The sequence below is a fragment of the Marmota monax genome, unplaced genomic scaffold (genome assembly GCF_021218885.2).
Source record: "Marmota monax isolate L192 unplaced genomic scaffold, Marmota_monax_Labrador192_F-V1.1 WCK01_AAM20220418_F8-fsc00007, whole genome shotgun sequence".
NCBI lineage: Eukaryota > Metazoa > Chordata > Mammalia > Rodentia > Sciuridae > Marmota > Marmota monax.
Window position 1 is genome coordinate 13,256,395 of NW_026692781.1, and position 14,394 is coordinate 13,270,788.

The window sequence follows — 14,394 nt, forward strand, 5'->3', positions numbered from 1 at the left end:
CATTATTCAAAGTACATGCATGAAGCCACAAATTGGTGTGAATATACTTTGTGTACAACCAGAGATATGAAAACTTTGTGCTCTATATGTGTAATATGATTTGCAATGCATTCCGCTGTCATATATAAATTTTAAAAATTAATTAAAAAAAGAAATTTCATTTTGAACATTTATCCCAGAAAAATGAAGATTCAATTTCTTGAAAAACATGTATGTAGCTGGGCAAAGTGGCACACATCTGTAAACCCAGCAACTTAGGATGCTAAGGCAGGAGTACTGCAAATATTAGGCCAGTCTCAGCAACTTACTAAGATCCTGTCTCAAAATAAAAATAGGAAGGGCTGGTGATGTAGCTTAGTGGTCCTTTTCTGCACTATCTAATATTTGAATAATGTGTTCTAAAATAAAGTACTAGAATAATTATGATGGTATAGGGTTGGATAGAGAAATATAAGTTACCATATGTGGAAGGATTAATGATTAAGGCTGGCCAGGTTCTGTGCTAAGCCAAAACCATTCTGGCTCCAACACTAATGGTTCTCTTCACCAGTCTGTACCCAATGCTTAAGTGTCACCCAAAGCAACTACTGCAATGCCCCGCATGAGCTTCACAAGAGATGTGCTACAGACTAAAGGTGCTTCCCAAAATCATGTTGAAATCTTAACCTCCAATGTGAGGGAATTAGAGAATGAAGCCTTTGAAAGGTGACTGGGTTATGGACACAGAGACCTCATGAATGGGATTAGCACCATTATGAAAGAGATCTCCCATAGCTCTGTCACTCCTCCATGTGAGGACAATGCAAGAAGATGACCATCTATGAACCAAGAACCTGTGCTACCAGACGCAGAATTTATCAGAGCCTTGATCCTGGACTTCCCAGCCTTCAGAAATGTAAGAAATAAATGTTTGTTGTTTATAAGCCACCCAGAAATATGGTATTCTGTTATAGCAGCCTGCACAGACAAGACCAGATATAAATTATAAAAATAATTTCTATCAACATTCTTATTTCCATAATATTGATCTTAGCAAACTATTAAAAAGAAAAGCATTTATCTACTTTACTTAAATGATTCACACTAAGGTATAAATAAGTGATAGGCTTAAATATTCTCATAATATATAAAAGCAGTCAGGTCAAATGACATCTTAACAGAAATTTTATATTCAGGACTTAATTCAAGTGTCGTTATCTGCTTAATCCAGATGACCTAAAGCTTCCACTTACCTTTTTTCTGATTCTGGAGTTCCCAGGTATTCTGAAAGTATAGGAGATGCAAATTCTAAACTACAAAGTAGTATAGCAGCTTTCATTCCCATAACAATTCATGATCTGTGTGTGGTCTGCTCTCTGTCATACAGGGAGGAAATATCTGGAATAGAACTTCTGTATCTGACTGAAGCTAATCCAAACCCTAAAGAACCATGGCTCCCCTTCCTCCTGTCCTCTAGTGCTCTAGGGTGGTATCCCTCCTACCTCCCGCCCCAGGAGTCCACAGTCTCCAGTCTCCCCTATCAGAATAGAAAAAGCCCTCAACAAGAAGTGAACTGTCTTGTAACAACTTAAATGCACATAAGGCAACTAGGAGAAACTATAACCATTGGGTTTGACTTGGCCCAATGGAAGGAGTGGAGGCATTATTTTTTATTTTGCCAAATTAACTTGGAAAATGGCTCTAGTACTGACACTGCACTGGAAAAACTCAGTTGAAAAGGTTAGCAGGTTCCCTGGGCTCTGCTCTGCCCTCGACCCTCTTTTAACTTTAATTATTCAGTAACCAAGAGTCTCAAATTCCAAGGATACAGATTCCATTTTAAAGTGTTTACTTCCTTGTCCAGGTTGATATCCTTCCCTCTTTTCAGCACGGTCACTTTTTTTTTTTTAATCTCTCTCTCTACCTCTCTAATCACAAATAATCTGTGTTTATATCCCAGAGTTCTTATAGCCTCCACCCTGTAAGGAGTAAATCAAAGGCAAATAATATACAGTGGCTACACTGACCTCATAAACACCCCAATTGGAACTCAGATTTAAGGAAGAGAGCAAAGGACCACCACCACCATCCCATTCAGCTGTGTGGCGAGTCGGCTTCCTACCACTATAACAACAAATGACCTGAGATCAGCTTATCAAGAGAAAAGGTTTATTGTTGCTCATGATTTGGAGGTTCCAATCCATAATCAATTAGCCCTGTTGCTTTTAGGCCTGTGACAAGGCAGAAGCTCACCTTATGGCAAGAAAGCAAAAGGGAGAAAGAAGAAAGAACCCAGGTCCCACAATCCCCTTCGAGGCCACACCTCCCATGACCTCAAAATCTCTCACTAGGTCCCATCTCTTAAAGTCTCCACCAACTGCCAAGAGCACCAACCTGAGAACCAAGCCTCTAACACAAAGATATTTGGGGGCATTTAAGATACAAACTATAGCAAGCTGATAAAAAATGTGATTTTTTTTTTTTTTTTTTTTTTTTTAATGGAGGAAGAGAAAGAAGGGTAGGAGAGTGGTTTGGGGGAGAAGGCAACTTAATAACAACCAATAAATAGTTCTCAATATCAGAAAAAAACTGACTGGCAATGATTGCATGCTGTAGAAGAAAATGGGAAAGAAAAACTTCCAAAATTGGATATTAATATTAATTCTAATCATATGTGCAAAAAGCTTTTACTTTCTGCCTAATTATTATGCAAAATAATAAAAATGCATATCATAAAAGAGGTCAACTAATTTTGTTTCACTTAATGTCACTACAAACTTTCCATCGACTCCTGCCTCTGAGTCTCATTCATTGTCATGTGCAAATTTTAGCAGTAATTCCTTTTAAAACTTAAAAACATTTCCAAGATACCACATTATCATACTAAAAGAAAAATTAGCAATTTAATACTCCCAGCTCTCTGATTATCCATCCTGCAATTACAGTTATTTCTTCTAGTTTTTTCCAGGTTCAAACTATTTCACACCTAGTTTCTATAATAATTTCCCCAGAACATTTTATCATTTCCCACTGATGAAGCACAAATGAGTTCACAACATGCAGCACCAAAATCAAAACTCGCAAGGCAAGGTGGTGCATGCCTGTAATCCCAGCCACTCCAGAGACTAAAGCAGGTGGATTCCAAGTTCAAAGCCAGGCTCAGCAAGTTTTCAAGGCCCTAAGCAACTTAGTGAGACCCATCTCAAAATAAAAAGGGTTAGGTGTGGAGATCAGTGGTAAAACAACCCTGGCTCAATCCCAGTACCCCATTAAAAAAAAAAAAAAATCTAAACTTTTAAATGACTCAGTGAGGTGGTGCTCAAATTAATTCACAACAAAAGAAATGGACCTAGAGATCAAAGGTCAAACAATTTGGTGACACAAGGGACACAGAAACACAGATCTTCTCATATATTCCTGGCAAAATAGTGCATCTACAAAGGTAAATGTGGTAATATCTATCAAAATTATAAAAGCAAGTACCTTTGATCCAAAATCCTACTGCTAGGAATTGTCTAAGTCTGCCTCACCACTATGTGTGAAATAACATACACCAAATTATTACTTGCTGTATTATTATAACAGAAAAAAACTGAACAGTAAAATTGTAATAATAGCAAACACTATCCAACACTTAGTTTCATGCCAGACACTGTCCTCAGCACTTCGCACATTTCTTCATTTAATCCTCTCACCGACCCTATAAAGTGGAGCTAGTAATATCCCCATTGTACAGATGGGAAAAAAGAGGCCAAGTTAAAATAATATGAAGTCAAAATGCTAGTCTGGAGCCAGAAATTGAACCCAAGTAGTCAAATTCCAAAGTCTTTTTCCCATTACAATTTACTGAACCACCTAAATATACATCAATAAGGCAGTGATTTCTTAACATAAATGAAAATCCAACAGAGCGCAGTAGCACACGCCTATAAAACCAGCTACTTAGAAAGGTGAAGCAAGGATCACAAGTTCAAAGCCAACCTGGTCAATTTAGGGAGAACCTGTCTCAAACATACATAAATAAATAAATAAATAAATAGGGCTGGAGATGTTGCTCAGTGATAAAAGAGTGCTCCTGGTGCAAACCCCAGTACTGCAAAAAGAAAGAAAAAATATCATTTGTGTAAAAAAGATGGGGAAGCACATTTCTACATGGGGTATTTCTGAAGAACACATATTTTTTTTTAAATTTTTTTTATAATTTTTTAATATTTATTTTTTAGTTTTCGGCGGACACAACATCTTTGTTTGTATGTGGTGCTGAGGATCGAACCCGGGCCGCACGCACGCCAGGCGAGCGCGCTACCACTTGAGCCACATCCCCAGCCCCTGAAGAACACATATTAAACCTGATGATACAAGTCAACTTCATGGAGGAGAAAACCAAATAGCTAAAGAACAGGAATAAAAGGAAGCTCTTTAGGCCTAGTGGGGCATGGTGGCCCAAGTCTATAGAACCAGCTACTTAGGAGGTGGAAGCAGAACAATCATATTGAAGACCAGCCTGGCCAACTTTAGAAGATTCTGTCTCAAAATAAGACAAAAAGGGCTGAGGATGTTGCTCAAGGATAACACACCCTTAGGTTCAATCCCCAGTAATACTACCAAAAAAAAAAAAAAAAGGGAAGCCATTCTAATGTGTCACCTTGTACCTTTAAACATATGAATCTGTTACCTATACAAAAACAACCACCTTTTAAAATGGAAAGGATAGTGAGGACCTGAAATAAGACAAAGACAGTAGAAACAATGTAAGAAATTAGTTAGAAAAACAAAGATTTTTTAAAAATCCAATTTCCTGCATCTATCCTTTAAAGCTGACCCTCTTCCTCACTCTCTGCACCAACTTCTCTTTAACGCAATACAGACATTTTATTCTAGCTGAACCAATCTGCCTGCCAATCCCAACAAATCAGCTTTTTCCTCAAATCCACAATTCTCTCTGCAAAATCTAGCTCTAAACTTAAAAGCCACCCACCTATTGTGCTAGTTAGCATCTTGTATGTTTATCTATACCAGGGATAGCAAACACCAGCACTCATGCAATCACGACTCCTACCCATGACAATAAGCACTGCTCAGTGATCACAGTACCCTTTTTCCACTAAATCCAGATGCTGCCTCTAACTCTCCTCAGTGCAGTGTTCCAGGAAGCCACTATTACAGACACAGCTGGCCCATGAATAAAACCTTTGACCAAATTGTCTTGATAGATTTCATGCATATTTATTTACATATATTCCATTTTGTTCTGAAAAGGATTGAAGATATAGCAATACATGAATGTAAGAAAAATTAATAAATTATAAGAATAAAGTGAAAAATCAAAAAGGGTGCTAAGGAAAAGGCTAACACATGCACAGCATGAAACCTATCTACTCATTCAGGAGTGGGGGGCAAATCTAGCTTTGGCAGCTAGAAGCCTTCACAAAAGGAAAGCCCAGTCCACAGACCAAGTGATAAACAGAAGAAAACTCACAAGGAGAGTTATTATTCTTGGTGCTTAGACCATACAGCAATTTTTATAAAGCAGAGAGAGCTCTATAGAATGACCAAGACATAAAGACACATAGCCAAAAGGCTAGGCTGTTTCTGATAGCATCCCTCAGGAGAGCCCTTTGGCACATTACCAAAGCTCAATTCAACAAAATTGATTTTACAAAGAACAGGCACAAGTTTTCACAGTCCTCTGTGCTTTTACTTGGTTTCCTCCTTCATTGCCTCCCTAATTAGATTACAAACACTTTGAAGACAAGAATCATCTCTTCTAATTCTTACATATAGTTCCAAGGTGTTTTGCATTCTACAAAACAAGCATTCAGTGTCAGCAAGAATTTGCATAGTGCAATTCCAACCTACTCCAATAAAAGCTCCATAACCTAAACATGGTGATTCCCACATTCCTACTAAATAAGTAGGCTGAAATGAAGCCTCGATGGATAGACTTCTAAACCTTCTTTGTGATTACCAAATAAAAATCTCATTTGTGATATCCTATCTGCGTTTTTAGTTTTGCATATACCAAGCACAAAGCTTGCAGAAGTACCAAATCAATATCACTGAATCTGATCCAATAAACTGAAACTCATAAGCAAAAGCTTTAGCAAGCCCTATTAAAGGAAAGACAATATTACTATCTTTCAAGAATATAATCAATAACTCTTTTACAAACCAGCTGACAAAGGCATGTTCTTTGGTTCATTTTCTACATGACTCTGCAAGAACTGTAGAAGACAATGAATTATAACGCAGATTTTCTCTACTTCTTTCCAAGAATCTGCAGTTTCTGCAAACATCAAACTGCCAGAGAAAGGTACTTTCCAGCTCTACACACACACACACACACACACACACACACACACCACTATCAGACAAGCTTATATTTCCTTGTATGACTATCACCTACCCCCTCTTCTTTACCTTGTCATACTGGAAATGCAATGAGGACTAAGTAATAAATTATTGAGGTAAAGGGATATGAGCAACATAAGTATAAAAACTTAAAATTACCACTCTTAACCATAGGCATTAAGGCACATTAACAATCCTGTATTTAATATTCATGGAAACCATTAATAAATAAGCAGTTTCGCCTTACCCTGGCTTGGCTGAATATGCACTTAGTATTTCAGTTTACAGTACACTCCTCATTTGGTATTCCCAGTACACAGGAACAGTCCCTTTCATCCCCAGGAAGGGACAGTAGTAATGAATGAAAGAACTTGGCCAAGCCTGCAAAGAGTTAGTTCTCTTACCCTTTTGTTACAAATAAGGAAAGAGGGATCTGAGCAGTTAGGTGATTCATCCAAGCTCCGTGGCTCATAAGTACAGTACAGACCCAGGATTTAGCCTAATGTTCTAGCAGCCTTATAACAGCAGACCACAGCGGCTCATGTTTGTCCCGTTTGGGAACTCACCACATGAAAACAGTGTTTGACTATTTGAAAACCTATTAAATACCAAACACTATACTAATCTCTTTTCCTCATAACTACCCTATAAAGTAGGTGTTGTTATCCCATTTTACGGAGAAATTAACCTGTCCAAAGTCACAAGGCTAGCAAATTATAATGTAAAATAATCCCAAAGAGCGCAAGAGATCTAGGGAGGTGGCCAGTGGTGGAGCATGAGGCCCTAGGTTCAATCCCCAGCACCACAAAAACAAAACAAAATTAAAAGACCGCCAGTATTTGGAAATCACTGTCTACCAAAAAATTAAATCTAATATAGTGGGAATGTGTCTGCCTATTTGCTGGCACATTCCTAGCTCCACCATTCAATTTCCTTAAATTTGTTCCTATTAGGCCAAAATGTAAATATAAAACCACAATAACTTGCATTCATATAGCATGATATAGTTTATGCTAGAATTTTTTCATTTTTAGAAGATGTAAATACTGAGCGTTTTCATACATTACCTCATATCTCATCTAATACTTTGAAGACTCTTGTGAAGTAGGAACTAATGCTTTGCAGGTGAGAAAACAGAACTTTGCAGAGGATAAAGTAACCTGCTTAAGGTTATACAACTAGTAAAAAGATGCACTGGACTTTATCCTGGCCTACGTGAAAAGCCCATATACTGTTACCTACACTGAGTCATTTAATCATTTACTTCCGTCAACTGACTCAAAATGAAACAGAAAAACAAGTGCCTGCCGAAACCTAATAGAACAATAAAAACTGGAAAAATTAGAAAGGTCATCTCAGATAGTTTCCCTCCCCCACAGTTGTCAGGTGATTTCTAATAAACATTGACAGGGCAGACATTTCAAACTATTCCATAACACAGAAAAAAGCAGAAAGTGTAAATGGGAAAAGGAACTGAACAGATACTTCACAGAAGAAGAAACACAAATGGTCAAAAAATACATGAAAAAATGTTCAATATCACTAGCAATCAGAGAAATGCAAATTAAAACTACACTGAGATTGCATCTCACTCCAGTCAGAATGACAATCATCAAGAATACAAATACAGGGAGGAGGTTAGCAAGGATGGTGGAATGTGATGAACATCATTTACCATGTATGAAGACACGAATTGGTGTGAACATACTTTATATACAACCAGAGATATGAAAAATTGTGCTGTATATGTGTAATAAGAATTGTAATGCATTCTGCTGTCATTTATTTTTTAAAAATCAATTTAAAATTTTTTTAAAAAAAGAATACAAATACAAGTAACAACCGGGTGTAGCACACACCTGTAATCCCAGATGCTCAGGAGGCTGAAGAAGGAGAATCTCAAGTTCAAAGCCAGCAACAGCAGAGGCGCTAAGCAACTCAGTGACACCCTGTCTCTACTGAGTGCCCCTGAGTTCAATCCCTGGAACCCAACCCGTGCCCTGCCAACCGCAAAAAAAAAAAAAAATACAAGAACAAGAAATGTTGGTGAGGATGGAGGGGAAAAGGTAAGCTCATAAATGCTGGGTGGGACTGCAAACTGGTGCAATCACTCTGGAAAGCAGTATAGAGATTCCCTGGCAAACTTGGAATGGAAACACCAATTGACCCAGTTATCCTACTCCGCTGCAAATACCCAAAGGACTTAAAATGAGCATACTATAGTTATATGGCCACATCAATGTTCATAGCAGTTCAATTCACAATAGCTAAGCTACAGAACCAACCTTCAACAGATGAATGGACAAAGAAAATGTGGTACATATACATAAAAGACTAATACTCAGGCATAAAGAAGAATTAAATTATGGCATTTGACAGTGAATGGATGGAACTGGAGATTTTCAAGTAATATGCAGATGCCAACTCACAATGGGTGGTGAGAGGTTTCCGGATTGATTAAACAAGGGGAAATGGGGGGAAGGGAGGGAGAATGGGAATGGGAAAGAATAGAATTAATTGGACATACCTTTCCTATATTCCTATATGAATACACAACCAGCATAACTCCACATTATGTACAATCACAAAAATGGAAAGTTATACTCCATATATGTATGATATGTCAACATACACTCTACTGTTATGTATAACTAAAAAGTTGAAATGAAAAAAAAAATAAACTGATTACAAAAAGGGGGGGAGTACCCCATTCATCCATAAGGGCTGGCTTATTCTTGACACTAAAACCAGGCAAGGATAACCAACTTAATAGCAAACATAAATGTGTTTATCCTGTGTAAATACAGATGCAAAAGTATCAACACACTGTAGTCAAAAATGAAGGGCTACATATGGTATAATCCCATGTGTAAAAGAAAAACCATTCTGAATACACAAATTGCAGGATATGAAATGTGCATTTGTATGTACATATGACCTTGATATGAAATGTGTATGTGTACATAATCATGCACATGCACAAAGTCAAAAATACAGGTTTGGAAATATAAATCACTAACTGTAGATATAGTTGTTATTTAAGACAAAGTGGTCTTAGTGGTGAAGAAAGAAAAGAAACAGGAAGCAAAGGGAGATCTCCAGTTTTTATGTACCCATAAATTACTTAAATTTTTGTATTTAACATGTATTGTTTCACAATTAAAATTATATAAATTAAAAGCAAATTCTAAATATACTTTTCCTTTATCTCCTTAACTTATGATAGCAAAAACTAATTATTTTACTCACTATCTGCTTATTCATTCCTTAAACACTTAGGGTACAACTTCTGTGCAAGGGTACTGAGCTAGGTATCTGGAAAACAAATGTGTGACAGTTATCAGGTAATTAGAATCTCTCATAACGATTACTTCCTTCCGTAAGATATAATATTGAGTTTTAACTCAAATTCTAATTTTTATCACTTTAATCTTTTAGATCATTCCATCTCTAGAATTCTAGATTTTCTGAAATTTATAATGCTTTTCTTCTAAAAAAATTTTTTTTAAGTAGCAGATAATTTTTCCATTTTTTTAATTAAAAAAATGCATCTGTAGTAATTCAATTCAATTCAATGCTGGACAGTGGTATGCCAAGATGAATAACTAACACATGGCTCTACCTAGTTTCTAAAGAGCTAATAATTCTGCATACATGTCTGATGTAGAGTTGTATATAAAAACTGAAATAAGTACCTATCAGCCTGTACTTCAGAGTCAAACTGGCAAATCGCCCTCTTCAAAAATAAAAGTTAATTTCAGTTTAACCCCCCAAAATCTTAATGTTTATACAAAAGGTAATGCCTACTTTACCATTAGAGGAAATCAATTAATGGGAAAATAAAGACCATGGAAGTTGCAGAGGAATGGAATTTCAGTGAAAAGAAATGGGTTCTATTCTCAGCTACATCACTAGAAAGCTCTTACCAAGTTAGTCACTTTGGATCTGTTTCCACCCTATGGCATTCACATCGACCTTATTAGGACAGAAGAAAACAAATATTTGAAAAAAGCATAACAAAAATCTGGTGAATATGGGGCAGTGTGGCCATAGCACCTACTTCTTTTTCATTTGATTTAATTTTTTATTTATTTTCCCCCCATTCTGTCACTGATTAGCCAACGATTTCACAAACACAATGTAACTTCTGTATCCCTTATCAAGTGAAAAGAATGCAGGAAGTAGAGTGAGAAGTTTATAGTCAGACCTTCTTACTAGTTATAAGCTTAAAAAACAAGCTACTGAATTTCTTTGCACTTTCTTTTCTTAGCAGCAGATCAGATAATACCTTATAGGGTTATTGATAAGATTAAATGAGAAAATACATGTGTAAAACATAAACTTAGAAACCATTACAAATATTTCCCCCAAAGCAAATGTACAACAAAACATGAAAAGATACAATACAAAAGAAAAACCACAATGAGACACCACTTAACAGCCACTGGGATGGCAGCCATCAAAAAGTCTAACACTAACAAGTATTGGCAAGAAGTAGAGAAAACAGAACCCTCCTACACTGGTGGTGAGAATGTAAGATATACGGCAGCTATGGAAAACAGTTTAGCAGTCTCAAAAAGTTAAATAGAATCAACATCTAAAACTCAGCAGTTCCTCAGTGAGATACATAGACATGAAAACATATGTCTACACAAAAACATTTATAAATAAGAGTTCACAGAAGCATTCTTTGTAATAGCCCAAAAGTGGGAATAATATAAATGTCCATTAACTGATGAACAGATAAACAAAATGTGGCACAGTCACAAAATGGAATATAATTCTCCATTAAAATCAATAATATGGGTGAAACCTGAAAACATGTCAAGTGAAAGACACAGTGGGCCACACATTGCGTGATTCCATTTATATGAAATTCCAGAATTGGCAAATCCACAAAGACAAAAACTACATAAATGTTTGCCAGGTTCAAGAGAGGGCTGAGAAATGGCAGTGACAGGTCCAGGATAAGGGTTTCCTTTTAGGGTGATAAAGGTTTCCTTTTTTTTAATACCTTTGTTTTATTTATTTATTTTATGTGGTACTGAGGATCAAACCCAGTGCTCATGCATGCAAGACAAGCGCTCAACCACTGAGCCACAACCCCAGATCCAAATGTTCTTGAATTAGTGTGATGTTTATATGATCTTGTGAACACAATAAAAGTACTGAAATATACAATGAATTCTATGGGGCTAGGGTTGTGGCTCAGTGGTAGAGCACTTGCCCCAACACCACATGTAAAATAAATGAATAAAATAAAAGTCCACCAACAAATAAAAAAAATGAATTCTATGACATATAAAATATATTTCAAAAAACTACTACAGAAATTCAAGTTTCTGCTACTTTTTATTAGTTTAAGTATCCTGCTTTTCTCAAGAGGTTGCTCCTGTTGCTTCTAATAGCCATAAAGCTCTTTGAAGTTACATATCAAGCAAATGAATGGTATTTTTAATAAATTACAACTATTATGCCAATAAAACTTTCTACAAATCAGATTAATAAGAAATAATTTCACTTATTCCCCCCAAAGTGTCCTTTATTAATACTGTGTTTAGGGAGTAGAAATAGTTCAAGGAGTCCTAACAAAATACATCTAAAAGATAAAAATTGTGACACTCTGTTTTTTTTCATTAGGGTCTATTTAGTTTCCAGATATATCCTTAGTAAGATTATCTGTTCAAAATGTCATTAAATGCCCATCAATCAGCTCAACTCCCAGTAGATGAAACTTTTCAACATCTATTTACCATTTTCTATGCTCTTCATTCTGCTGCCAGAATTCCAGTCCATTATTAGATCCCCTATCTCTTCCATCAAGTACTCCTCCAATCATTACTCACAGGTGTTAGAATGCTTGTTTTAAATGTAATATATTCTTTTTTTCCCCTTAATGTTAGGGAACTTATTAGAAAAGGCCCAATTTTTTAAGGTTAAATTTAGCCCAGAAGGTTTGAATAAATATTCAGCAAAATAACTTCCTAGAATTTGGGATATAAAAACAATCAACAGAGTTGTGTAATGCTTTCTACCTCCTTTGGGAATTTTTTTCATGTATTTAGTCATGGGGTAAAGACAGTCACCAACTTCTGTCTTCAAAAAGTATTATGCATAAAAGCTTCCTGGTTCTAGAACAAAGAAGTATTTTATTGCTCAAAGCAAAAGGAAGAGATTTTCCTTCTATTTAGTATTGTTGCACCAAAATAGCATACCAATGAAAGGAGCTAGGTATTGGCCTGCCCCAAGGTATGTAAATAAAGATAAATTGTTCTTTATTATGTATTGGGGGGTGGGGGGGAGTCTCAACACTAAGAACATAAGATTTATTGCCAGGTGAGGTGGTTTAACCTGCACCAGTAATACCAGCGACTCTGGAGGCTGAGGCAGGAGGATCACAAGTTGAGGAGACCCTGTATCAAACTACAAAATAAAACGGGCTGGGATGTAGCCCAGTGGTACAGCACTCCCGTTCAATTCCCAGTACCATTAATAATAACACCAACAACATTTATCAAACCATAGAAAACCGTATGGGTTAAGATTTTCAACATGGAGCATACTTTAAGTGGCAATTTTAATTTGAGGAATTGCCAAACTATGCTGGGATGCATGGTAGGTACGCTTGATACAGGAAAAAAACGTGAAGAAAGGGATGACTTATCAAACAACTGCTATCCAGTTGCTCCCTCAACAGCACTCCCAACTTCTCTGGATGATGATGTCTGTGTATGACAGAAAGATGCCAAAGCACCAAGGGAACCACAGGGGCTGTCACGGCAGCAGTAAGTCCAAGCCGGGCAACCCAGGGTGAAATCTGGCCAGTACCCCCAAAGAGCTGGTCAGAATGCGGCTCTTTTCTCAATATGCGTCTGCCTAAATTATAAAAAATAAAGACAGAACCACACATTCCGACCAACTCGCCCTCTCCCTCCCCTTTGTGAGCCCACCACAGGCTGGAGGGACATTAACCTCCCGCAGGCCCTGGGAAGCCAAGCCCCACGCCGCGCGGGAGGCGTCCAGGGTCCTCCGGCCGTGTCCCCCACCCACCGGTCAGGGCTGGTCACCGGTCACACAAAGGAGCCGACCATAGGCGCTGGACACCGGGGCTCGCCCCGCAACCGGGCGACCCCTGTGCCCCCTGCACCCCGGGAGGGCGAGACCCGCCGGAAAATACGGGTTAACGCCCGAACCTGTTGCACGATGCGGGTCCCTTTCACCCAGAAAAGAACAAGGGCGCTCCGGGGGGGAGGAGCGCGCGGCCCCCGGTTCCGCCGGCCGCGACCGCACCCGGCAGGCGGCGAGGAGGTAGGGGCTGCCCGCGGGGCTCCCACCTCAGGCGCTTTGTCTGCGGCGGCGGCGGGGACAGCAGGGGAGGTGGGGGCCGCGGGGGCGGGGAAGCCGGGGGCGCGGGCCGCGCGGTGGAAGAAAGCTCGGCCGCCGCCGCCACCGCCACCCGCCCGCGCTCGCCGCCGGCCGCGGGGCCTGCGCGCTCCTGCCGCCTGGCCTCGCGGCGGCCACACTCACCTGGCTAGCGCTGGCGCTGGCGGCCGGCGGCTCCGGGGCGTTGGGGAGGACACCGGGACGCTAGCGAGGCGCGGGCGGAGGCGGAGGGCGAGGCGGGAGGAAGGCGGGCTGGGGGCGGAGCGGGCCAAGGCGGCGGCGGCGGCGGCGGCAGCAGCAGCAGCAGCGGCAGCAGCAGCTCCAGCTCCAGTCACTCGCGGCAAATCGCGTCCCGGCCCCTCCGTGCGTCATGCGGGGGGCGGCGGCGCGGGTGGCCTGGCCACCTCCCGGCACCCGCGGGCCGACCCGCGTCCGCGCGACCTGGCGTGCTCCCGGGTGGCTGCGGCGTAGCTACCCCGCCCGGCAAGGGAAGAGGGCGAGACCCGGAGTCCCAAGGGGGCTAGGGGCTGGGGCCTGGGCGAGGAGGGGTCTCTGACGCATCCTGCAGTCCCCACCCTCCGGAGCCCCAGCTCCCCAGCCCGGGGCAGTGTGGGTTAGTGGAAAGAGCGGTGGACCTGGGGTCAGAAGTGTGGGCTTAGGAAGGGCCACTGCTTGACACCT

General features: G+C 39.8%; 1 protein-coding gene across 3 annotated transcripts in view; it reads right to left on the minus strand.

Moving 5' to 3' along the window:
• The window catches only part of Sestd1 (SEC14 and spectrin domain containing 1), a 129,230-nt gene extending 115,248 nt beyond the window's left edge, over positions 1-13,982 (minus strand). The window contains exon 1 of one of the 3 annotated variants that reach the window (XM_046447411.2): positions 13,858-13,982. Coding sequence is in view for 2 of the 3 variants with exons in the window: in XM_046447410.2 (XP_046303366.1) it covers positions 7,398-7,402 (5 nt within the window). In the remaining variant the exon portion in view is untranslated. Of the gene's footprint in view, positions 1-7,397; positions 8,125-13,857 lie in introns of those variants that run through there. The other 2 variants (XM_046447410.2, XM_046447413.2) reach the window with 2 other exon arrangements.
• Between the last annotated feature and the right edge of the window lie 412 nt (positions 13,983-14,394).